The following is a 26,193-nucleotide window of genomic DNA, read 5'->3' as shown; positions in this document are numbered from 1 at the left end:
ACCTTTAATACTTTCTGGAAAATGATATTCCTTGAATTTGAATTGGTGTTATAAACAAACTATAAATATAATTATATATATGGTTTAATCGTCTGTGAAAATAATGGGGATACACCCCTTCCATCTCATGATTTTCCACTTGGATTTAATTTCCTTTTTGGAGATAATCAGTTATTAAAGAACTGCTCCCATGACCATGACATAGAATACAATTTCTATAAAGACGACAGGAATAGATATTTCAATTTCTAGAATCAGCATAGTCCGTTCACACTTTCCTTGGACAGTGAGGTATCCTTATCTTACCCACAACTCCATCATAAAATGTAATGAATAGAGAATATTTATTATGCGCACCTCCGATTTAAAAATGTTATCTGTCCTTTTTTTATTCTTTTATTTTCTTTCTTTTGTTTGTTTGTTTGTTTGTTTTTCTTGTTGGTAATTCCATAAGAAAACAAGGACATGGCTTTTGAAAAATCATATAGGATGCTTATTATGAAGCAACTCCTCCTACACCACTGAATGGAATTAAAACTTTCACAGATTATTTACTTAACAGTGAAGGTGTTCACGTTCTATCTAAATGGTTTCTGTTTAAGAAATAGGGGTCCATCATATAGAGTTTGATAAGGTTAATATGTGCACACTGTCAAATGGGGAAAAGGATGTATCGATGAAGTGAGCATTGTTTCTAGTTTTGGGGAATTCCTTACTTCCTTCGCTACCTACTGAAAATGATTAAGCGAATGATGCCCAGTTTGGCCAATGATTTGTCCGGCATTAATGAAATATTAAGAGACTTCTTTTAGAAACCAGTAGTTCCTATGATATGGATGGCACATGGTAAATCTAATGCCACGGATATTTTTGTTCCAATGTAATGTTAATGTCATTTTTTTAAATCTAAAATGTATGGCTAAGAAAACGATCTTACAGCTACAATTTTGCACAAAATGAAAATGATTTTCAGTGCTTTCTATCTAATTCAATTCTCTTTAACAGTTCATTAAAAAAAAACAACATTCAACTTTGAGAAAGGATGCATTTGTCATATGAAATAGATGAAAATGTTTTGAAACAAAATTTGTCATGTGCCACCCACTTCCTAGTTTTTGCATGGACGCCCTCCTAAGTGATGCACTGCCAATTGCTTAAATGGAAAACTACATTTGGATTTTGCGTATTTTATTGTACTGAAGATCTATGCAAAATGCATTGATCCGTTCTTAAGTTATTGTCTGGACACAGGAAACAAAGGGACACACAACTTTTTAGAGGGTATCCACATTGTATGGCAGGGTGTAAGAAACAAATATTATTTATTTTATATATATTTTATATATCCTGCTTTGCAGAAGAAAAAAATCAGAGATCAAGACATTTACTGAACAAAGGTTATACATTTTTAAATGTATTCTATATATTATGATATGATGATTAATACCTTAACTCACTAAAGCATATAACAAGAATGGAAATCTTAAATAAAAAAAATAACATACCTAAAACATAAACAATGTTAAAAACATACAATTCAGAAGAATTACAAAAAAGTAGAGAAAAGCATGCTGAAAAAATACAACACTTAAGATGATACATATAAATGAAATCAATTTATTTGAGCAATAATCAAGAAAATAATATGCCAAACTAAACAAGTATGTAATGTTAAAAAAAACAATGATAAACCTAGCTGAGACATTACAAATTGGGATATTAACAAATGGCATGAACACTTAATTATGCTTTATTTTCTTTAACTCTAAGTATTTTTTTAATAAACTAAAATCGCTCATCACTCATTTGTGCAATGGTTCGTTTACTCATTAAAATTAAAAATAAATTGATTTATAATTGATTTGTTCAGTATGTTGTCAGATCAGACAGTAAGTGTAACCTTAGTTTCTTCTAACTCATCAATTGAACTCTCATAAATAATTCTTCACATTTTATGTGGTTTAAAGAAATAACACTATAATATTGCAAAATTTTAAATTCAATCACAGTTTAAAAAAAGATCTGCTCTAAGGGTGTTCATTAAACACCTTGCCCTTTGGTTAGTATAACTCAAAAAACGTAAGAAATCTGAAATCTCAATGAAACATGAGAGCAGGGATTTTCATAGGAATTCCTTTTTTTTTCTTTTTTTGGCCCAACTTTAGCTCCCAATATACTAAAAATGCTAAGCACTATAAAAATAGTTTAATAAAGAATAAGTAAAAAAGAATTATGCAAATCATAAGGAAAATAAGCTTTCTACATCAATTTTAATGATCATTCACTCCACTTTAAAAAGCTAACTGCCTCTAGCAACAACTTACAATGCATCAAAACTTCATGAAATGCATTTAACTACTACTACAATCATTGCTTGCAAAAAAAAACAACTAATGACCACAACAACAACAATATCTGTATATAAATACATTTAATCACTAATTCTATTTATAGTCTGGATAGTGAATCATTAGTCATGGTGGTATTTATAAAGTATCTGAGGTAAAGGAATGATTGAAGAGGAAAAGTGTTTCAAATTTATATGAGATCACATTAAGAGTTGCAACAGGGTTGGGAGGTCTGTATTCATTCCTAAATATGTTTTAGCAAAGGATCAAGTGGCTGATAAAGGAATGTGTCTCCAAGCACTAAGTTTTAACATTGTAATATGAAATAAATTGGTTTAAAATTTAGGCATTGGTTAATAATAACCTCCTAAAATCACACTGCATTTTTCTATTACAGCTCATTTCTCAGAGTGCATTCAACTACAACATGATAGAACAGGGATTATAACAAAATGTTAATCTACTACTATTATTATGTATTTATAACAACAATTGCAAACTTTGTTTAACAAACAATCATCCGTTTATCACTATCTACCTATGATACTGTGGATATAGCATGTGCATTGTTCATTAATTCTGACAATTTCGCACATTTTCAGTTTAACGAAAACATTTTTGTTACACAGACACAGATAATTATCAGTCAATTAAAATTAAACAAAAAATTCATAAGAATAGTTCAATTTTTTTCTATTATATCTTAGTTGAAAATCGATCAATCAGAGAATTTTTTTTATAAAACCAGCACCACATCTGATAAAAATATATTGTATTATTTTTACAACATTAGGAGTGCATGAAAACTATACATAACTTTCTTTACACACATACCGATAGTATGAATTATGATAAAGTTTTGTAGTGTACAAAAAATGGAAACACAAGGAAATATTGTAAGAGTCCTTATTGTACTGGAAAACAAAATTGAATGAGCTGCCCATGTAGAGCCTCAAATACAGGTTTGCAGTACAATATAGAACTATCAAATACAGCTGATATAGAAAATAAAAATAAAGGAGTTGGGCCATCTTATATTTGTGAGAATTGAGTAAAGTTGACATTTCATTATGTAAAACCAACTTTTTGAAAGTCCAATTAGAAATCCATATTGTTTTGAGCAGTAGATATAATCACTTCCTCGTTGGTTTAAAAATACTGCTGTATAATAGTAAATAGCACTTACACTCCGTTCCAAAAATAACCCAACATCAATAAAATTCAACATTTTTTTTCATTAGTAAACAAATCTTTGACAGAAGGTGATTCAAGCATGTCAAAACCCACTATATTCAGTTTATTTCTTGTTCAGAAGCAGTACCCGTGCTTGATCACCTAACCAGTCTATAGTTTTTCATTTGGTTGTTGCACTTTTGAGATAAAAATTATATAGATTGTATATGAAATTTGCATTTTGCAAGAGTTATCATTCTTGATTTGGCTTCATTTGGTTGATTTTAGTGGGAGATAAATGTATGATTTTCTAAAAAGTGCAAATCAGAATGTAGAATAGGTTGTTATGTGAAGGTATAGCATATGTAGACTTAAAAAGCATTGTTTGTTAGGTGGGTTTTTCTTGACCATGACTTGCATTACTATTGGCAGTGTCTGACTTTCGTGTGGACTGGTACTTAAAAAGTTGAAAAAAATAACAGTAACGACAAAAACATATTCCAATTAAAATAAATCAAAAATATATGTTATATACATGTACATAAACATATATAGATAATATATACTGTAACAATTCTCTTACAGATTACTCTCTTCTTCTAATTGGGATTTTGGCATGCTGTATGTTGCTATACGCTGAGCATAATATTCAATCCCAGAACACAAAATACAACTGGCCATATTATGGAGAAAAAAACTATACTCGGCGTCACATAAATAACATACTGTTAAAATTTGAATAAAAATATTTTCTACGACTTTATTGACACCTACAGTCGTTTAAATTGTCTTAAATGACTTGCTCATTCGTTTAGCCAAACGGCTTCTCCCTAAACATTGAATCGTTAAATTCCGGTCAGATTTTAATTCTCGGTGCCAATATTTACATTGTAAAAAGTCGGCCATGTTTACAGTGATCGGGTTGCTAGGAGATGTTGTTTACGTTTAAATGGTTTGTCCAAAAACCGAAGAACCCAGAATGCATTTCGGCGTTATTTCGGATATCTCAGATTTATTTTACGCGAACAACGTACAATACCAAGAAGTTGATCAAGCAGACGATTGTCACCGGAGTTCGACGGGATCTTACGAACTTCGTTTGTAAACAAATCGTCCCGTAGAAACCAACATGGCAGATATTAGTATGGGATTTTCCCGTAAGGATTTGTTATGCATGATTTAAGCTAATAAGCGACTTGTTTAGGGAGAAGCCGTTTGGCTTAACAAATGAGCAAGTCATTTAAGACAATTTAAACGACGGTAGGTGTCAATAAAGTCGTAGAAAATATTTTTATTCAAATTTTAACAGTATATTATTTATGTGACGCCAAGTATAGTCCAAGAAAAACATATTAAAAGTGTTGACTTATGTTTTAATAATGTGCCTTAGCTTTAATCCCAATAATTAAAACTGGCATTCATGAATGAATTAAAAAGAATGTTATACATTCCAAAAATTAAAACAGTTTGTTTTAGAATGACAAAATGGAAAAGTTATTCCATGATGAATTTACATTCTCTTCAAAAGTTCAACTTCTGTATGTAAAAGGTGGATTTAATTAAATGTTAAGCAGAAAACAAAAAGGTTGCAGTATGAATTAAAGCATTTTCTACAGTAGGATATGTAATAGGTAAAATCAAACTGCAGAGAATTAAAATGTATCATAAATTTATCTGACAAAAAACCTGGGATCAAAAGACTATAAAAAGTAAATTTCAAAACAAAGAAAAATGATAATGAAAGGCACTGCAAAACTTTAATTAAATCTGATATGTTATTCTTTATCATGAAATCTTCGGAATTTGTCTATGGTTCACTCAAAAGTTAAGTACTTCTGAGACTTAACCTGTGTCTTGTTTCAGGGGGAAACAAAAATGTACAATGATTTTCATGTAACATTAAGGTATCTGAATAAACCCTGCATCTCGGTTGTGGCGCAATGTAGAAACTACCACGAAACACTGTATAGAGCTTATAAACAGCACATTTCTCAACACCCTAACTATCAACATATTTTAAATGAAAGTCTTCATCTTTATCAAAAGCTAAGTTGTGGAAGAAACAGGACTGACATTTAACTCCTGAGAAGTCAGTGTCTTTTTTTACCCTTCTTATAAGGTCAAATGCCTTATTAGCTAGCTCTTCTTCTAATATGTTTGTCCCTAATTTTGCAGCAGAGACCAGCTCTATCATTTCATATACCTCAGCCTGAAGTTCTCGATTGTTATTGCCTTCATTCTGCTGTCCAGCCAGGATGTTCAAATACCATTTATAATCACCTGGTGTACTTAAACCAAGTAATGCTTCTCTTTTGCTTACTCTTTGATTCACATCAACTAGAACATCCAGAATATGGACTTCATCTTCAGAACTTCTTTCTAGTAGAACATCATATAAAGTTCTAATGAGCCATCCTCCAGCAAGTGGTTCATATTCCTTACTGTATGCATATTTTCCTGAAATGAAATAAATTCTTTAAAATTACATAATTAAGTAGCACTCCAGCTAAGAGTCATGTAAAATGTGGTGCATGGTTGGAAAGCCTACATATTCTTATTTTTGTCATTTTATTTAAAATGCCAAAGAAAACAGAATATAACATGTTGTTTTTCATAAAACCCATGTTTATCAGAAATATTAACACCAAATCTACCATAAAACACTTGTTAATCAGAGATATTAACACCCAATCTACCATAAAACCCATGTTTATCAGAGATATTTACACCCAATCTACCATAAAACCCATGTTCATCAGAGATATTAAAACCCAATCTACCATAAAACCCATGTTTATCAGAGATATTAACACCAAATCTACCATAAAACCCTTGTTAATCAGAGATATTAACACCCAATCTACCAGAAAACCCATGTTTATCAGAGATATTTACACCCAATCTACCATAAAACCCATGTTCATCAGAGATATTAACACCAAATCTACCATAAAACCTATGTTCATCAGAGATATTAACACCAAATCTACCATAAAACCCATGTTCATCAGAGATATTAACACCAAATCTACCATAAAACCCATGTTCATCAGAGATATTAACACCAAATCTATCATAAAACCTGTATTCATCAGAGATATTTACACCCAATCTACCATAAAACCCATGTTTATCAGAGATATTAACACCAAATCTACCATAAAACCCATGTTTATCAGAGATATTAACACCAAATCTACCATAAAACCTGTATTCATCAGAGATATTTACACCCAATCTACCATAAAACCCATGTTTATCAGAGATATTAACACCAAATCTACCATAAAACCCATGTTCATCAGAGATATTTACACCCAATCTACCATAAAACCCATGTTCATCAGAGATATTAACACCAAATCTATCATAAAACCTGTATTCATCAGAGATATTTACACCCAATCTACCATAAAACCCATGTTCATCAGAGATATTAACACCAAATCTATCATAAAACCTGTATTCATCAGAGATATCAACACCCAATCTACCATAAAACCCATGTTTATCAGAGATATTAACACCAAATATACCATAAAACCTGTATATCTGTATTCATCAGAGATATTAACACCCAATCTACCATAATCCTGTATTCATCAGAGATATTAATACCCAATCTACCATAAAACCCATGTTTATCAGAGATATCAACACCCAATCTACCATAAAACCCATGTTCATCAGAGATATCAACACCAAATGTACCATAAAACCTGTATTCATCAGAGATATTTACACCCAATCTACCACAAAACCCATGTTTATCAGAGATATTAACACCAAATCTACCATAAAACCCATGTTCATCAGAGATATTTACACCCAATCTACCATAAAACCCATGTTTATCAGAGATATTAACACCAAATCTACCATAAAACCTGTATTCATCAGAGATATTTACACCCAATCTACCATAAAACCCATGTTTATCAGAGATATCAACACCAAATCTACCATAAAACCTGTATTCATCAGAGATATTTACACCCAATCTACCATAAAACCCATGTTTATCAGAGATATCAACACCAAATCTACCATAAAACCTGTATTCTTCAGATATATTTACACCCAATCTACCATAAAACCCATGTTCATCAGAGATATCAACACCCAATCTACCATAAAACCCTTGTTTATCAGAGATATTTACACCCAATCTACCATAAAACTCATGTTCATCAGAGATATCAACACCCAATCTACCATAAAACCCATGTTCATCAGAGATATCAACACCAAATGTACCATAAAACCTGTATTCATCAGAGATATTTACACCCAATCTACCACAAAACCCATGTTTATCAGAGATATTAACACCAAATCTACCATAAAACCCATGTTCATCAGAGATATTTACACCCAATCTACCATAAAACCCATGTTTATCAGAGATATTAACACCAAATCTACCATAAAACCTGTATTCATCAGAGATATTTACACCCAATCTACCAGAAAACCCATGTTTATCAGAGATATTAACACCAAATCTACCATAAAACCCATGTTTATCAGAGATATCAACACCAAATCTACCATAAAACCTGTATTCATCAGAGATATTTACACCCAATCTACCATAAAACCCATGTTTATCAGAGATATCAACACCAAATCTACCATAAAACCTGTATTCTTCAGATATATTTACACCCAATCTACCATAAAACCTGTATTCATCAGAGATATTTACACCCAATCTACCAGAAAACCCTTGTTTATCAGAGATATTAACACCCAATCTACCATAAAACCTGTATTCATCAGAGATATTTACACCCAATCTACCATAAAACTCATGTTCATCAGAGATATCAACACCCAATCTACCATAATCTACCATCATTCAAGATGGGTCCACATGATGAGTCAACGGATTTGATTGAAATTCCGTTTTTATCATCAGATGGATATGAGCATTAAAAAATCCAGAGTTTTTTTGGGGTTTTTTTTGTACTCTTTGTATATATGTTACATTGTAATTTAAAGAATGACTTTTTCTGCTTATTTTGTTGAAATATGACATACTTTGATCCCATAATTGTGTAATGAAAATTGTATTTTCACTTGACATGTATTATTCTATACAACCAGTAGGAACTATTCTTCAATATTCAACCCAAATAATTTTCATCTGATAATCCTGTTTCCAGAACATGTCTAACTTCACTGATAAGAATTTGTCTACGTGACCATTTTCATGTAGTGGTCGATAATTGAAATGTCACAATCACAAAAGCATAATTTACTTGACATCAAGGATGCTGTGTCCAATAGTTTTCACCTTGTATGTCTGTCTGTTCATTTGTCTGTCTGTGCTTGAAATTTTTTTGTAGATAAAAATATAAAAAAAACAAAACACAGTACAAATATGGAAGTTTATACATATGTTAAGAATGTACATTGTACATATCAATTTCTAATTTAGAAAAAAAAGGTTTGTTTTTATCAAAATGTAATGGGCTTCATTTCTCCTCTTTCATTTGTGTATTTGATTGTTAGTTGAATTTAACTTAAATCCAACTACTTGTCATAATGAAGTTATCTGCAACGGAAATTGGCACTCCATGATAACTAGATACCAGGAAGACCAAACCCGACTACTTTGGTGTACATAGGCAATCTATTGTCTGCTTTAATTTTGGTCATGCCTGCAATGAAAGTTACAGAAGGAAAGACTAGGATTTTCCATTTCTGGTGATAGTGGTGACGGAGGTGTCATCCACAAACTTAACATTAAGTTTTCTGACAACTTCATTGAAACATGAACCCTTTTTGCTAGGTCAATGATATTTAGTGATTTGTTTGATTTGTATTTTGTGTTATGAAGAAATGATGTGTTTTTTTAGCGTTGTCTGAAAAACGCAAAATTTCATCATTTTCATGTATGTGTTACATATACAAGAACATGAGTGCCCACTTTTTTCATTCTTAAATTAGTCTGTACTATACTTTAACTTTGCAATGTGCTTTATTTGCTGTCAACAATGGATGAGATTTTATCATCCTTTTGAAATGTGTAGTATTTTCATCATTTCCCCCCAAAAAAAAATTTTGATTATTTCCCTTTGCTAGACTACTCCTTAGATTCTATTCTTAATTTTAATTATGTGTTATATCTATTTTACAATCAAACTTATTGATAATAAAAGATTTATGCACTTGTATTGTCAAAAAACCTGAAAATCTGATTTGCTGATCTCAAAAACTGGTTCCCTGTCTCATAAACTCCATTGTTCCTTACAGAGAAAGATTATAAGTGAAACATTTTTGGTGAATTCTTATATAACTAAGGTTTCGACTAGATATCATTGAGATGGGAGCCATCTCTGTGGGCCCCACTGTCAATAACATGTGGTAAATAAGCTGATATGAAGCATTATTTGAAGTTATTAAATAGTCTAGTTATGTGCGATTTTATTCTAAGATTTTTTAGTAATTTTTTTTATTTTACCTTGACCTTTAACCAAGGAAGTTGTACATACATTATGACACACCCTCTGGTGTTGGTTAATATACGTGTCAAGCATAACCTTTGAAATCATAACGGTTCTCAAGATATAGAGCGGACACAATCTTTACCACAGGACATGGGGTTGTCAACTGAAACCAAAGTTTTTTTACCGTTATCTTTGACCTAGGAAGTTGTACATAAATTATGACAAACTCTCTGGTGTTGATTAATATACATGTTAAGTATAAAGTATGAAATCATAACAGTTCTCAAGATATAGAGCGGACATGAATTTGTTACTTACGGACAGATGGACGGTCAGACTGATCACTATAGGGCAACCCACCTAAGGCGGGGCCCTAATAATCACCAAGTTTCAACCTGATTTGAAGACCCCCTTGTAGCACATAATGCATGGTTCTATGGTGGATTGGGTGTTATTTATATAAAATTCAAAATTAAGGAAGATAACTGTGTAGATACTCTAAATTACAGTGGAATCCACAGGATTTTCAATGTTAATTATCTCCTAATAGCAGACTGATTGGAATGAATAATTATAGATTTCATAATATATTAAGCAACTTAATAACAAAAAAAGAGGTTCCCAAGAGCCTGAATCGCTCACCTAATTAAATTTTGTCTTTCAATGGCAATAAATTTAACAAGAAGTTTACTAATAATTTTGACCCAAGAAGACTTTGGTTGGACTTATCATAAGAATCAATACATGGCTTAACAGATAAAAATGAAAATTTGACCATAAATAGATCTCACCATGCTGAACACTTTACCCTAAGTCAGAATTTGGATAAACCTAATGGTTTGGAGATATATAATTGAAACTCTACAGTCTGACCCCTATGTTCTATCTTTAGTAATGGTGGCCATGTTTTTTGATAGATCAAAAATCTAAATATAACTTTCAAGCAAGATACCCCAAGGACATTCATACAAAGTTTGGTTCCAGTTGGTCAAATAGTGTCAGAGAAGATTTTTGAAAGAAATAATATTAAAAATAGCCAAAAAAATGTCAAAAAATGGAAATAACTAACTGGCTTTACAGATTAAAACGGAAACTTGAACATGAGATAGATCTCATCATACTGATCACTTTTACCAGTCAGAATTTGGCTAAACCTAACGGTTTTGGAAATATATGTGAAAAACTAGTCTGACCTCAATGTTCTATTTTTAGTAACAGCTGCCATGTTTTTGACAGATAAAAAATCTAAGCATAACTTTTGTGCAAGATACCTCAAGAAACATTTATACTAAGTTTGATTCCAATTGGTCAAGTGGGGTCAGAGGAGAAGATTTTTGAAAAATTTTTAATGGACGACGGCGACAACAATGACGGAGATGAATGCCAAGTGATGGCAATAGCTCACATGGCCTTTGGCCAGATGAGCTAATAAAAATGTGTGGCCATCATTGGGGTGTATCACAAATATAATTAGCATGATTCTTAAAAAAAACTTATACTAAAGTATTGTACTGTCTAAAAAACATGTAAAGGGAGATTCATCTCCTATTTGATTAGCCTGATGTAGCCAGGAGATATTTAATAAACTTTTAAATAATATCTACATTGTTTGTTTCTTTAGAAATTGGTTATAGTCTTGAACAATGTACAAATCTTGTCTAGAAAATATCCAATTTTTTTTTTCAGGCGTAGAAATATACATATGCATTTTGTATGATTTAAAAACATTTTGTGCCGTAAGCAATAAAGAGCTATGCTTTAAGCGCATGATATGCCAGTTGCCCCTTTAACTTGTCCTTATGCTTTTAATGAATTTATATGATCAACTAGAAATACTATAAGCCCTGTCAAATACACTCACCCCCTCTCCCCACCCCAAAAAAAAAGTAAATAAAAAATGCACAAAAAATTAGGCACTATCAAGGCTACCTCAAGTTTAACTAAGTTTGCTGTCTTGATTTTTCACCCATACATTTCTATCTAGTTCAAAACACACTTTTCTGACAAGGTCACCAAGTACGTTTCATATTTATTAGTTAATCATCATAACAAATGGTCCATTTTCAACAATTTTTCAATTAATAAAATTTCCTTGGCTGTTTCCACCTTTTTTTAAAGAGTAAAAAGTTCATAACACTGAAATGTAAAATTTTACATTTACACAAATCAGAAGGGAGCTTACTTCAATAGATATGAACAATTCACCGAAGTTTCATAAAAGTAGGTGAAAGTGCTTTTGAGTAATTGTACGAAAACTTGAAAATCGCCTTTTTTTCAAGTACAAAAATTCATAACATAAAAAAACAATAAATCTGAAATTAATAAAAATCAAAAGGGAGCTTCCATATCAATGAGTATAACAAGTCACCAAAGTTTCATAAAAGTTGGTGAAAGGGTTTTTGAGTACTTGTCTGAAAACTTGAAAATCCCCCTTTTTTCAAGTTACAAAATTCATTACACTGAAACAAAAAACCTGAAAATTATAAAAATCGAAAGGGAGCTTACGTCAATAGATATGAACAATTCACCAAAGTTTCATAAAAGTTTGTGAAAGTGTTTTTGAGTACTTGTCTGAAAACTTGAAAATCCCCCTTTTTTCAAGTTACAAAATTCATTACACTGAAACAAAAAAAATCTGAAATTTATAAAAATCGAAAGGGAGCTTACGTCAATAGATATGAACAATTCACCAAAGTTTCATAAAAGTTTGTGAAAGTGTTTTTGAGTTATTGTCCAAAGTGTGGTCAACAGACAGACGGATGGACATTGGTATACCAAAATATGTCCCTTCTTAGATAGGCGTATAAGAAAATAAATAAAATTGAGAATCAAAAGACAAGTACCAGTACATTGTACATTTATGAGCTGACTGTTGAATAAGGTAGACCTAATTACTTTTCTAATTTTTCACAAAGATGACCTTGAAAAGCATACTGTGAAATTTCAGGAGAAAAATATTGGTCATTGAACTTAATTTCCAGATAAAACATGTAGTTGATCCTAAAGAAAGGCACTTATTACATTTTATTTATATTCTGTCAAGAATTTTTTCACAGTTTTGCTTACTAATAAAATCTCTTAAAAAGTTGTATAAAGAACTCTTATTTGACATCATTTCATTTTCAAAAATAAAATTAGGGACCAAAGATTTTTACTCTATAACTCTGTAACTCTGGAATCTATAGTACATTTTCCCACCAATTATTTCCCCCTTGAAAAAAAGTTTTTACTTTAAATCATACATAAGTCTTTACCAAAAAATCTTTTTAAATATTTTAAAAACAATTTTATGCATTGATTTTATGAGAGTGTACCTCTTGATATAGGAGGGTTTTTCAATGATTCTATGTGAGTATTCCACTTGATGTAGGAGGGTTATTAAAAAGTTACAGATATGATCTGTATTACAATAGTTAAACAACATTCTACTTCAAACATAAAATATACAAATTCTGTTCCATTTCAATTTTTTCCCATTTTTTTAAAACCTGTCCAAAAATTAATTAGCTTTTATTCCAAAAATTTGCCTAAGAAATTAATTTCCTAAATAGATGCATTTAATCAAATTGAACTTTCCCGTAAATTTTATTGGGTTAAAATCACTGCTCTTCATTGTTTATAAATATAAAATAATATTGATGAGAGTCCTTAGATACAGACAGATATGAATGTAAATATGTTAAATAGAACATGTTTAACACATCTAATGCTTCTTGACAGATTTTGCAAAAACTTAATTTCTGAAAAGAAAATTTAACTAAACATCTTAATTTCAAGGCCAAAAATTGAAAAAAAGGACACCTCAAATCTTCATTCATTTTTAAGTCCAAATCTTTATTTTGTTTGCAGCAATGATAGAATTTATTATTAAGTTGAATTGCCTGAAACATATTTAATTTTAAAAGATATTTTAATTGATATACAGAAATTATATATTGACTACATTCTGTGAATTGTTCAGAAATAGCAGGAAAGTTCAGGACAAAAACCAGTGACATGAGGCACTTTGATCCTGATAGGCCAAAAACAAAAAACTAGAAGCCCTGTTTATCACAGGTTCCCCCGTGTCATTTGTTAGTAATGATTTTTTTTGTGTAAATCAAATATGCTGTAAGACACTAATGATGCCCCCACTTGCTAGATTTGCCAAATTAAGAACATGTTTATTTTTGTATGAATACATGGTTTGCAGATCAGAAATCCTTCCAAGACTTGTGATACTCATGGTCTGGGGATCAATTTGGGGATCAGAAATTCCTAAATATATGCATATATACATATTGTATCCTGGCCATGTAGTGTCATGAAATTCTGTTTGGTACCGTCAGACTAGTTGCTATGAGAAAAATAATAACCAATGGACGGACTAACGGACAAATAAAAAATGCTAATACCCCCAAAAACAAGTCCCTAACTTTGTTGCTAGGGATACATTTCTGACAAAAATTACAAAATCCTAACTATCACCCAGTTCTGAAATATTCCAAAGTCCAACTATCACCCAGATCCGTAATATTTCATAAAAATCAAGATGTTATGACCTTGCACACCATCATCATGTGTAGAAACATCCTGCATAGTTCAAACACTACAGGAGGAAATAGCCAGACAGGTCATATAGCACTATTTCTGACTAAGTGTAACTATCACTAATTTCCCAATATTTCATGAAAATCAAAGCCCTTTGGCCCTGCACCTTCATCATGTGTAAAAGTATCCTGTAAAATATTTTAGAAGTAGTTCAAAAACAATACGAGGAGATAGCCAGAAAAGCCATGATCTATATATTTCTGAGTAAAATGACTAAGTGTAACTATCACCAATTCCTGTAATATTTCATGAAGATCAAAATCTGTTGGCCCCGCACACTTTCATCATATGTAGAAATATCCTGTAAAATATTTTAGATGTAGTTCAAAAACTGTAGGATGAATGAGATAGCTGGATAAGCCAAGATCATGTGTAATCAGGACTGAGGGATGGACAGACAGAGGTAAATTAATATGCCCCCTGACAGTTTGTCGCGGGGGCATAAAAACAAAAAATAGCTGAGATCTGGTACTCTTAAAAACCCTCAAAAGAATGCAATAATTGTTAATCCATAACCAAAGATATTTGTACTTTTTCGCCTGACATTAAAGCAGTTTACTTATCACTGAATCTCCACCTAACACTAAGTACATGTAGTTTACTTATCATTAAATCTTCCCCTGACATTGAAGCAGTTAACTTACCACCAAATCACCTGACATAGAAGCAGTTTACTTATCACAGAACCTTCACTGGACATTGAAGCAGTTTACTTATCACAGAACCTTCACCTGACATTGAAGCAGTTTACTTATCACAGAACCTTCACCTGACATTGAAGCAGTTTACTTATCACAGAACCTTCACCTGACATTAAAGCAGTTTACTTATCACCAAATGTTTACCTCAAATTAAGCAGTGTACTTATCACTTATCACAGCAAAAAAAAAACTTTCACTGAATCCACACCTAACACTGAGGCAGAGAAACATCATGGAATCCTTACCTGACACTGATGCAAAAACCTTTCAATGAATCCACACCTGACACTAAAACAAAAAACTTATTAGTGGATCCTCAACTGACACTGAAGCAAAAAAATCATTATCAAATCTTACCTGACACTGAGGCAAAAACCTTTCAACAAATCCACATTTGACACTTAAACAAAAACTTATCACTAGATCCTCATTTGACACTGAAGTAAAAACTTATCTGTCATTGAATCCTTACCTGACATTGAAGCAAAAACCTTTCAACGAATCCACACCTGACACTAAAACAAAAACTTATCATTGGATTTTCACCTGACAATTGAGTAAAAACTAATTTATCATCGAATCCTTACCTGACATTGAAGCAAAAACTACCACAGCATCATCACAATGCGGAACTGCAGTAACAGGAATAAACTCTGCTACAATCGTTGATTCTTCATTTTCAGCCAACTGTAGAATAGTTTCCATGTCTCCTGAAGGAGTTCCCATAGGAGGATGGAGAAGATCAGAAGAGTGTTCCTCTTCCTCCTCAGAAGGTGGCATATATCCTCTGGCATCTTTAACATCAATGCTTTTGAACAAAGATCTTTGTAGTTGAGTTTCCTTTGAATATGAATGGTCATTTGCAGAGAGACTTGTACTTGTATCTGTTGATTGTTCTGTTGATGTGACACCCACCTTGACTCCTATATCCAAGTTTTTAACATCACTTTGGTTTCTGCTTCTACAAGCCTGCAATTAAATGTATTAAGTTTAACTGCAATACTTACATGTAATAATACATTTGTACATCCATGTATGAATCAGGACAGCTGTGATACACAAGGTAGCTTTTGTGGATGTATTCTTTGCTTTTAAAAATTGACTTGAAACTCTCAATATAAATTAATAAATATTGATGAAGTAAGATATTTTTACTGGTTTTACTGAAAAAAATGGTTTGAAAAATGTACTACGTGTAACTGCTGTCAATTTGAAAATAAACAAATCATTGCAATAACAACCAGCAGAAAAGGTTTCAGACTGTTAGTTTGGAGATAAAATAGTTTTTATTCATTAATTATGGACATTTGCCTTTAGCCTTACATGTATCATGGCTGTTTGACAATGTAAATAATGCATGTAATGGAAGACTTAATTTGACAACTACAGAAAAATACTTTCATGTACATGAAGTAGTTACTTGGATAGATAATCTAAAACACAGGTAAAAGCCATAAACTTGAGATAACATAACTTGTTTGAGAAATTTCAGGAAAATTATAATGTCATGTGTATATAGAGCAATAAGTGCATACAGAAAAAAATTAAAAATTAACTTACAGGGAAATAACTATAACACCCAAATCAGAATATCTCTCCAGTGTTCTCCCCAGGCCCTTAAAGCACTGGGCTTCACAGTGCTATCAAGATTAAGTGCTGCACTATCAAGAACAGTACTGTGCTATCTTTTGCAGTGCTGTCCTATAAACTTAAATTTGAGGATTAAAAATCAATTACGACAGAAAACGTGTGCCCGAGGTAATTTACGGCATCCTACAAGGTAATTAGCAGTAAACCTTGCTATGTCAGTTGATCACCACGTGACCGCACAGATGTCTGTAGCCTATGACATTGCTGACCAGATTCTTTATCAGTCATCCCACCTGGCCACAAATGAATTTTAATGAAGGTGTCAATCAGATATTAATATCTGATACTGAACCAATCAAAACTGACTGTGGTAAAAATTCACTCAACCCTGGCCAAATGCACATGGCTATTTATAAATGCAAAGTTGAATAATGCAAAATCACAAAATGTTTTCAACATTAAGAAGCTGATTTACCTTATAAAAGAACATGTTAAATTCCCGAACAATATGCATTCCATCAGATACTTCCAAAACACTTTGAAAAGAAAAAGGAAATTGCCGTATTTAAACTATATTGTTTACATTGCCATTATTGTTGTGTATCAAGAGCACGTTTTTGGCGGGAAAATTTGTTAAGAAGTAGATTGTAAAATCCCCCAAGTCTAAAAATAATACAACAGGTGTGGGGAATTTTTTTTTTTTTTGGTAAATCTTGATATGGGGTTTTTGTCGTGAATAAACTACATATAAATATAATATATAAAAGCAAACCAAAACAACCAGTGTGTCAACTTTAAATAACAACAATAAGATTTATCTTTTTTTCCTGTTTTTCTACACACTACTTCCTAAAAATTTTTGGAAACATGAATATTAAGACCAGAGTCTTTTACATGTAACTGACTAGATAATATTCTAAATATATAGATATATTGAAAGTTACTAAGACTAGAAAAAGAGTTTAATAGAGATTGCTCTTAAGCAAATGAATATCATATTCAAATGAGCCATTGAGGCCCCAAAACAAATGAAAAATTGTAATTTCCAAGGGTCTGCTGTCAGCAAACATTTGAAGAACACAGGGTGTGTATGAATTAAAGGAAATATGAAGAATTACTTAAGTTACCATAATTTGATAGAATATCTTAAATTTTTCTGTTAATTTAAAAAGGAAAAATAAAAAATGGTATTAAAGTTATAATTACTGCAAAAGAAGAAAAAAGGTAAAATATTTACCTACAAATACTTCATGTAAACATAAACAGCAATATACAAATATACATTTTTACTGATCAATCTTTATATAATACATTAAATACAAAGTGACACGTTTCGACACGAGACATATTAACGTTGCTTATTTTGTATAACTTAGTCAACTTTTAGGCCAAGACCCCTTTTAGCGAATTACTTTTTAGGACCTATTGGGTTCATCTCAAATTCATCATTTAACAATTGTTTGTTTAATTTTGGAAATAAATAACTGTACTTTTAAAATATGAATTGTGACTGACCTGTTCAGTGTTATCTAATTAACTTTCACTTTGACCTTGGAGGTAACAATGTGGGCTGAGCTTATTTGTTTATGTTTAAAATGTGATATTTTCATGTGCCGTCAATGGAAAATTTAAGTTTGAATTTTTCAATAATTAAATTTATGAAAAGATTAATTTTTTATTTATTTTATGTTTAAAAATTAAATTAAAAATCAGATGGTTTGTTTCCTTTAAGTAGACTTTGATGTACCTGTATAATGAAAATCTTCATTTTGTCTTTAAGTTCTGATTCTAATTTTGTAGATATTTCTTCCATTAGTTGTTGTGTTTGATACTGCCCATCTCTGGTGTAGAAATAGTGGTTAAATACATGTCCTGCACCCTGTTTTTCTTCTTTTTCTTCACCATGTGTGCTTAAGGCAAATAAGAAGTACTGGTATTTTTCACCTTTCATTTTTTCTTTTACTGAAAAGGTGCATATAGTCATACATTTTATATGTATAGATGTCAGCATATTTGTGATGCATCAACAAGAGGCTCTAAGGTATGTAATCAATGTTACTGCAACATAAAAATTAATACAGCTTTTATCACTTTTATTATAAAATAGGCTTCAGTGGCAAATCTGAGCACCACTGTAGCTCAAGAAGCCAACTGAACCACAATAAAAGTAAACCATATGTAGATATTACAGCCGACAGATTTCTGCTTCCATGGTACTTGGAAATTAGGCCAAACATAACAAAAAACTTGTCTTTCAACCAAAACAAAACTAAGTAGATAGTTTAATTCTTCAACTGAGCATTTCTGCTATGTTTGACTACTAGTCAGGTATCTTTTTTTTTGTTTACAATGTGCAATATAATATGGACAAAAATGCATAAATCAGTTTTCAGTTTTCTGACCAACAGGGACTTGAAAACTTGTTAAATGCAGTAAATTAATAAACTTACTATTTTCACAAAATTTGTCCTTGTAATACTTGCTCGTTTTATCAGACAAGGGCAAAATATCACAATCATACTTCTTTAAGACTTCCTCTAACATAATTCTATCGTCTTCAGCACTTGGTCTTTCTCTTAGATTAAAGTTACTTGAAAATTCACAATGGGAACTAATAACTGCAAAACCCTTCCGTGTGTTTCCCTTCCCTTTAGTAGATACTTCTACAGTTGGACAGCTGTCATAAAAATTAAAAAAAAGCCTACAAATTATAAAGAAACTAAAAAAATGAACTAAGCGTAACTCATTCATGTCAGAGTGAGAACGTAATTTTATGATAATGATGCAATTTTGAAACATACTCCATTTATGATGTATACATATTATTTTATACGAAATAATTACTTGTATGAAAATATTGTACAAGTAATTATTTGTATGAAAATATTGTGCATGTAATTACTTGTATGATGGACATCACTTACTTGTACAAGGACATAAATTCACAGTTCTGGTTTACTTTCTTGTTTTATTTCTCTTCTAAGAAAAGACCATGGCTATTTACATGTAGAAAAACACCTAGTAACGCTTGATATCCTTTTTAAAAAAGTATGTTGTTGTAGCAGCATCAGATGTTAAAATGTCACTTTGTATAAATGTATTTAAAATAAAATATGATTTTGCTAAACCTAAAAATTTGAAAATACATACTATTATTGGTCTTTTGATAAGATTACTACTGAAATCGACTTACACAATACTTGTTATAGTACAACAGATGTAAGGATGGCTAATGAACAGTGCTGGCCTTTAGCCAATAGCCCAAAGCCCAGTCTAGTAGAAATTGATTCGGGCAAGTGAAATGTACTTTTCTTGTTTTGGGCTAATTAAATCCTATACAGTTCGCTATTATTCAGGCTAGTTGTTGAGAATTTTGGAGGAAAGGACTGAATGAAACAATGAAATTATGAGATGATAATTGATCTACAACTATAAGCTCGCGCTTGAATCCCTCATCTGGCTTAATAAGATACATTCTATTTTTTGTAAAAGCAGCCATGTTTTTTTTTCATGGATGAAAAATCCCATCATTCATTTTGTTAGGATAAACTAACAATAATCATATCAACTTGCATTAAATTCTGTCCATTAGTTTCAAAGGAAAAGACTTCAAAAAAATAATAAAATAAAAAATAAGCCAAAATAGACGTTCAATATCAAAAAGGACATTTACACCAATATGGGTTAACAAATTTTCATGAAAATTTGACCTCAGAAGATCTCATCATACCAAAATATATTTCTATGTTCTCTGATATTGTTGGTAGGGAAGCAGGAAACAGACATTTTTTTGGTCTGTAAGTTTGACATTTTATTTGAGGTCACATAGAAGACAAATGATGTGACAACCCTTATGTGATTTGTCCAAATAAAACTGTTATCATTGTCTTAAAGTGCATGAACATTTTGTAACATATTTCTACTTGACCAAGACATACCACTCTTTGTCTGTATTGCTGCCAGTACATGTATGTTTAGTTTTCGAACCATAATCTCCACTGTCTTGACATGGTGAATTCCCTACAGAGCCATCGAGTTCTGCACAAATAACAAGAAAATCCTTTGTTATATGAAATTAAGGTTATCAAATACAATAATCTGGGTATTGTTTATAGTATACATGTACAAATACAATGTAGCAATATAACAGTCTTCTATCCCTTGCAAAATGAAAATGAAAGGTTAATAACTGTGACAATCAACCTGTTCAATCAGAATTTCAATTCAAACATAATAATTTATCTTGGAATATGACCTGACAAATTAGGAATACAGCGAAACCAGCCTCCTTTAATTGGTTTGGTTTAGGCAGGTGTTTTATTTACCAAGGTTCATTTAAATTTTAACCATCACAATGAACCCTGCTGATTAAATATTAAATGTTTGTTTGACAAAATCAATTCAATATTTTTCTTAGTTCATGTTTGACATTAATCAGATATAATCATCTTTTCATCATTTTATATACTTGAAATTTCTGAAGACAAATGAAGAAAATCACTTTAATAACTCCACTTTGATAAATATTCAAAGGAATAGTGATGGCAAGTTGAATTACTGAACTCGAAGAATATTTAAGTTTTCTTAAATTTCTTTTGTTTTTTCTTTAAATATCATGTAAGAATTTTGGATATAAATGACATTGGATTGGTTTAGGATCCAATAAACTTCTTGGTTTATACATGTATCAAAAATAATAAATAACAGTATACATGTAAGCAACTCACGAAGAGTTTTATAACATGCTTGTCTGGACTATATCACTAAATAGAAACCTTGGTACACAGATCAGTTCAGTTTAACTCAAGTTGCTGCATAAATAAAGTTAAATTTCAAGGCTGATGACAAGGACACTGCACACAACCATAAATGCCATACCATATACATGCACATTTACATACAAAACCTGATATTTTGCAGAACATTTTATTTATGAGCACCCAACTGGTACACGTTTCTAAAAAGTACATTTTTATGTTGTCTCTGCAAATTTTTGTCGAGGTTATATAAATACACATGTAGATCACTTGAACTTGTCAGTGTTCTAGGATTTTTCAGAAATTGAGGTTTCCTCGAGAAAAATCCATATAAAATCAACTTTCCCACAGTCAATGACTGCTTTCCTAACAACACAAATCCATACAGCATATAAAGTTTTCAACTTGCCATGGAAAAGTGTAACTAAGTACTTAACTTTCCCTGACCTAAATTTCACTTGCCCCGGGTAACTGGAAATAGGAATCCCAGAAAACTGCTTGCAATTTACATTTACATGAACAACTGTATTGTCCACAAAGATTTACTGGTAAAAATATGTTGACAATTATACATGAAATATATGTACATGTACATGTAGATTTATTGTGGAGTGTTGAAAACATTTAATGTTGTGAAATGTAGGTATACATTTGTAAATGAAGTTGAAAAACTAGAAGAAAACTTAAGCAAAGCTCACTATTGGATATCTTTCATACAAATTGTTGTTGCAAAGAAAACTGTAAAGAAAAAGAATGAGAACCATGATCACGGCATACCTCCCACAGCACGGGGACCATGATCACGGCATACCTCCCACAGCACAGGGACCATGATCACGGCATACCTCCTACAGCACAGGGACCATGATCACGGCATACCTCCCACAGCATGGGGACCATGATCACGGCATACCTCCCACAGCACGGGGACCATGATCACAGCATACCTCCCACAGCACAGAGACCATGATCACGGCATACCTCCCACAGCACAGGGGACCATGATCACGGCATACCTCCCACAGCACAGGAACCATGATCACGGCATACCTCCCACAGCAGAGGGACCATGATCACGGCATACCTCCCACAGCACAGGGACCATGATCACAGCATACCTCCCACAGCACAGGGACCATGATCACGGCATACCTCCCACAGCGCAGGGACCATGATCACAGCATAGCTCCCACAGCACAGGGACCATGATCACAGCATAGCTCCCACAGCACAGGGACCATGATCACAGCATACCTCCCACAGCACAGGGACCATGATCACAGCATACCTCCTACAGCACGGGGACCATGATCACAGCATACCTTCCACAGCATGGGAACCATGATCACAGCATACCTCCCACAACACAGGGACCATGATCACGGCATACCTCCCACAGCACGGGGACCATGATCACGGCATACCTCCACCAGCACGGGGACCATGATCACAGCATACCTCCCACAGCACGGGGACCATGATCATGGCATATCCACAGCACAGGGACCATGATCATGGCATACCTCCCACAGCATGGGGACCATGATCACAGCATACCTCCCACAGCACGGGGTATAATGTAATGTAACTTTACCATCAGATACTGCAGCATTATTCTTGTTTGTACTATCATCTGGAGAGCTGATTCCAAGTACATGTAACTCTTTTCCACATGATGAACAATATTTCATGCCTTTCTTTTGTGGAGCACCACAATCTATATTTGGACACTGCACCAAGTCCTCTTGGTGATCATTTATATCTACTGGTTTACCACAACCTCCACAAAATTTGGCAGTAGGTTGAAGGTCTGCATTACACTGGGAACATTTCATATTGCCCTGAAAGCAAAAAGTGATATTATATAGTACAAATACATGTACACTTCTACATGTATAATACATGAACCACAGTTCCATGTGTAAAAAATGTATATAGTCAAACCAAGAGATTATGCAAATTAGAAAGTTTGGTTGAATCTTAAAGTACATGAACTTATTTATTGACATAATTTGAATTAATACAGTTTTTTTTTCCATTTACATTTTGACCATCATTTGACACAATGTCTGTAATACAGATAAGAATTATGTTAATAATAAATACTTTTTTGTAGGTTTTAATAGCGACTTTTTAAGATTTAGTGTAACAGTACTATTGTCCATGGGATACCAGACCAATAAATTTGGTTTCCAATGAAAAGGATGTGTTCACTGAAAACGTGAAAACTACGAATTCAAGATTCCTTGTGTATCTTGTCTAGTCCAGAAAAACTGGCATCCACGAATAAAAGTATTTTCACAGTATATTGAATTATTAAGATTGTATTTTGTGTAATTTCTACACTTTCCACAGTGGACTGGCCATTTTTTATTCATTGTGTTATATTGAAACTCATTTCTTATGTTCATGATATTTTAACTTGTTGGCAGATGGTAGAAAAAAGTGTATTAGAACATTTACATGAATGAAATATTAGTGGTCCTTAAAATTGGATGTTAGCAGCATATTACAGTACCTTCAGTGGCAGCTTACTATGGGCATGTCCTGTACAACTGTAGCTATTCTTTATTTTATTGTAACTACCAGCATATGTACATTGTATGACAGAAAGATCAGGTTTTAAGTTTGGAATGGCAGCAACAAAGTTTAAAATGGCAGTAACAAATTTTAGAATAGCAGAAGTTTGAAATGGTAGTTACAAAGTTTGGAATGGCAGTAACAAAGTTTGGAATAGCAGTAACTAAGTTTGTTGATGGAAAATTGAAAGTATTATATCTATGAATACAATGCATGTCCCCAGTGAGAAATTACAAGGGAGACAAAAATCACACCACTTCAATGTTCATGAATTATCCTGTTGACTACAACAACACAGAACAGTTGTATACACACCTACGATATCAGGTAGTTTCAACTTATATAATCATTCACACATGGCTGTTTCTCACAAGGAGTTTCACACCATAAAATGACTGGCTTTAGCACTAAATATAACATTTACATATACATGTATATAAAAAGGCTATACAATAAATGTTACATACAAACATATACATGTGTGTATATATAAAAATATACTCTGTGTCACATAAATAAGACACTGTTAAAATTTGAATAAAAATATTTTCTACGACTTTATTGACACCTACCATCGTTTAAATTGTCTTAAATGACTTGCTCATTCATTTAGCCAAACGGCTTCTCCCTAAACATTGAATCGGTAAATTCCGGTGAGATTTTAATTCTCTGTCCCAATATTTACATTGCCAAAAGTCGGCCATGTTGTTTACGTTTAAATGGTTTGTCCAAAAAAACGAAGAACCCAGAATGCATTTCGGCGCTAATTCAGATATCTCGAATTTATTCTATGCAAACATCATAAAACACCGAGAAGTTGATCAAGCAGACAATTGTCATCGGAGTTTAACAGGAACTTACGAACTTCGTTTGTAAACAAATTGTCCCGTAGAAACCAACATGGCAGATATTAGTATAGGATTTCTCTAAGGATTTATTATGCACGATTTCAGCCAATAAAAGACTCGTTGGGACTATCACGTCATGCATATATGCAAACTATCTTCAGATTAAATAAAAGAGAGACAACTCTAGCGGTAAGTCCCGACAGTTAAAGAAATAGAGCTTCAAATCAAAAAAGTACTGTATGTGACGTCGAGTATAGTCTCAATAGAAGTGAACAATCACTCTTACAGGATGATGGATTGTTAAAACTGATGCGGAACTTAACAAAAAGTTAAATAAACATCTAAATACATCTTGTACATGTACATGTATGTTCAACATCAACAAATGATGGTAAAATTTACATTGAATATTTCAGATCACTGATATCTTTCTTCAGCATAATACTAATGAAGTTCAAGATCAAAACATAAATTTTGAGGCTGAATCATGCAGTGGATGATTGAACCTTTATCAAAGGCATGCATAACCAAATGATTAGGAATCTGAATGAGATCAAGATCAGGGGTGTTTTTATCAGAAACTAGAAATGAATTAAATGTGGAAAACAATTAAGAAAAGTCAAATCAAATTAAAGTTCTGAAAGTCCATTAAAAGTTTTACTATTACAGGACCTCCTCTCCAGTAAAAAATTCCGGTTCTACTACATATGTTTTATAGCTTACAAGTCTACACTACAGTAAGACTGTTTTAAACAAATCAATGACAATGATTGAATCATTTTAAACTGATGTTTCTTGGAGAAAGTTAAAATGTACGAGTATTGAAGAGCTTTGGCCAGGGGATACCGTACGTGGGTATGGTATAAGTGAAGAGTTTGTTACAATAATGTTGTGTCTAGTAAACAAAATCTGCATTGGACGGATACAAAACGACAGCTCAGTGAACAGTAACACGTCGCTCGTGTCAAATGTGTCACTTTTGACTTTTTGTCAAGGAAAAAGATTTTGTATGACTTACTTAATTGTTTGGTTTGTTTTCATTGAATAGTCTGTCATTAGTTTCGTTTTATTCCAGGTATTACTAACTCAAAGAAAAAACATATCAGTCTAATCAGAACCAAAAATAATCGCTTATGTCAGTAAAAAAAATC

General features: G+C 32.3%; 1 protein-coding gene across 4 annotated transcripts; it reads right to left on the bottom strand.

Moving 5' to 3' along the window:
* Window positions 1–1,368: 1,368 nt before the first annotated feature.
* LOC148611138 (uncharacterized) lies at window positions 1,369–26,193 on the bottom strand. 4 transcript variants are annotated; one of them, XM_088591319.1, is made up of 8 exons: window positions 26,061–26,193; window positions 23,209–23,455; window positions 20,796–20,895; window positions 19,308–19,558; window positions 18,605–18,819; window positions 15,855–16,236; window positions 15,513–15,555; window positions 5,827–5,978 (listed from the first exon to the last, which is right to left on the bottom strand). In XM_088591319.1, the coding sequence occupies exons 2-8, from the start codon at window positions 23,447–23,449 to the stop codon at window positions 5,960–5,962; spliced, it is 1,251 nt and encodes a 416-aa protein (XP_088447445.1). In that variant the 5' UTR covers window positions 23,450–23,455; window positions 26,061–26,193; the 3' UTR covers window positions 5,827–5,959. The 4 variants fall into 4 exon arrangements, with proteins under 4 accessions (XP_088447442.1, XP_088447443.1, XP_088447445.1 ...); XM_088591316.1 differs by lacking the exon at window positions 15,513–15,555 and having other exon boundaries at window positions 1,369–5,978; XM_088591317.1 differs by lacking the exon at window positions 15,513–15,555 and having other exon boundaries at window positions 1,369–5,978; window positions 19,308–19,534.

The sequence above is a fragment of the Perna viridis genome, chromosome 7 (assembly GCF_037379345.1).
Source record: "Perna viridis isolate PV_CMFRI_1.1 ecotype Kerala chromosome 7, ASM3737934v1, whole genome shotgun sequence".
In the NCBI taxonomy this organism is placed as follows: Eukaryota; Metazoa; Mollusca; class Bivalvia; order Mytilida; family Mytilidae; genus Perna; species Perna viridis.
The sequence above is the reverse complement of the archived record's forward strand: the minus strand, read 5'-3'. Positions and strand labels throughout refer to the sequence as shown.

Coding starts and splice junctions, on each gene's coding strand:
- LOC148611138 (XM_088591316.1), bottom strand. CDS start 23,449: ATGAAATGTTCCCAGTGTAATGCAGACCTTCAACCTACTGCCAAATTT. Junction 19,559..20,795: donor AGCAATACAGACAAAGAGTG/GTATGTCTTGGT, acceptor TATAATTTGTAG/GCTTTTTTTTAATTTTTATG. Junction 18,820..19,307: donor GGACAAATTTTGTGAAAATA/GTAAGTTTATTA, acceptor GCACCTTTTCAG/TAAAAGAAAAAATGAAAGGT.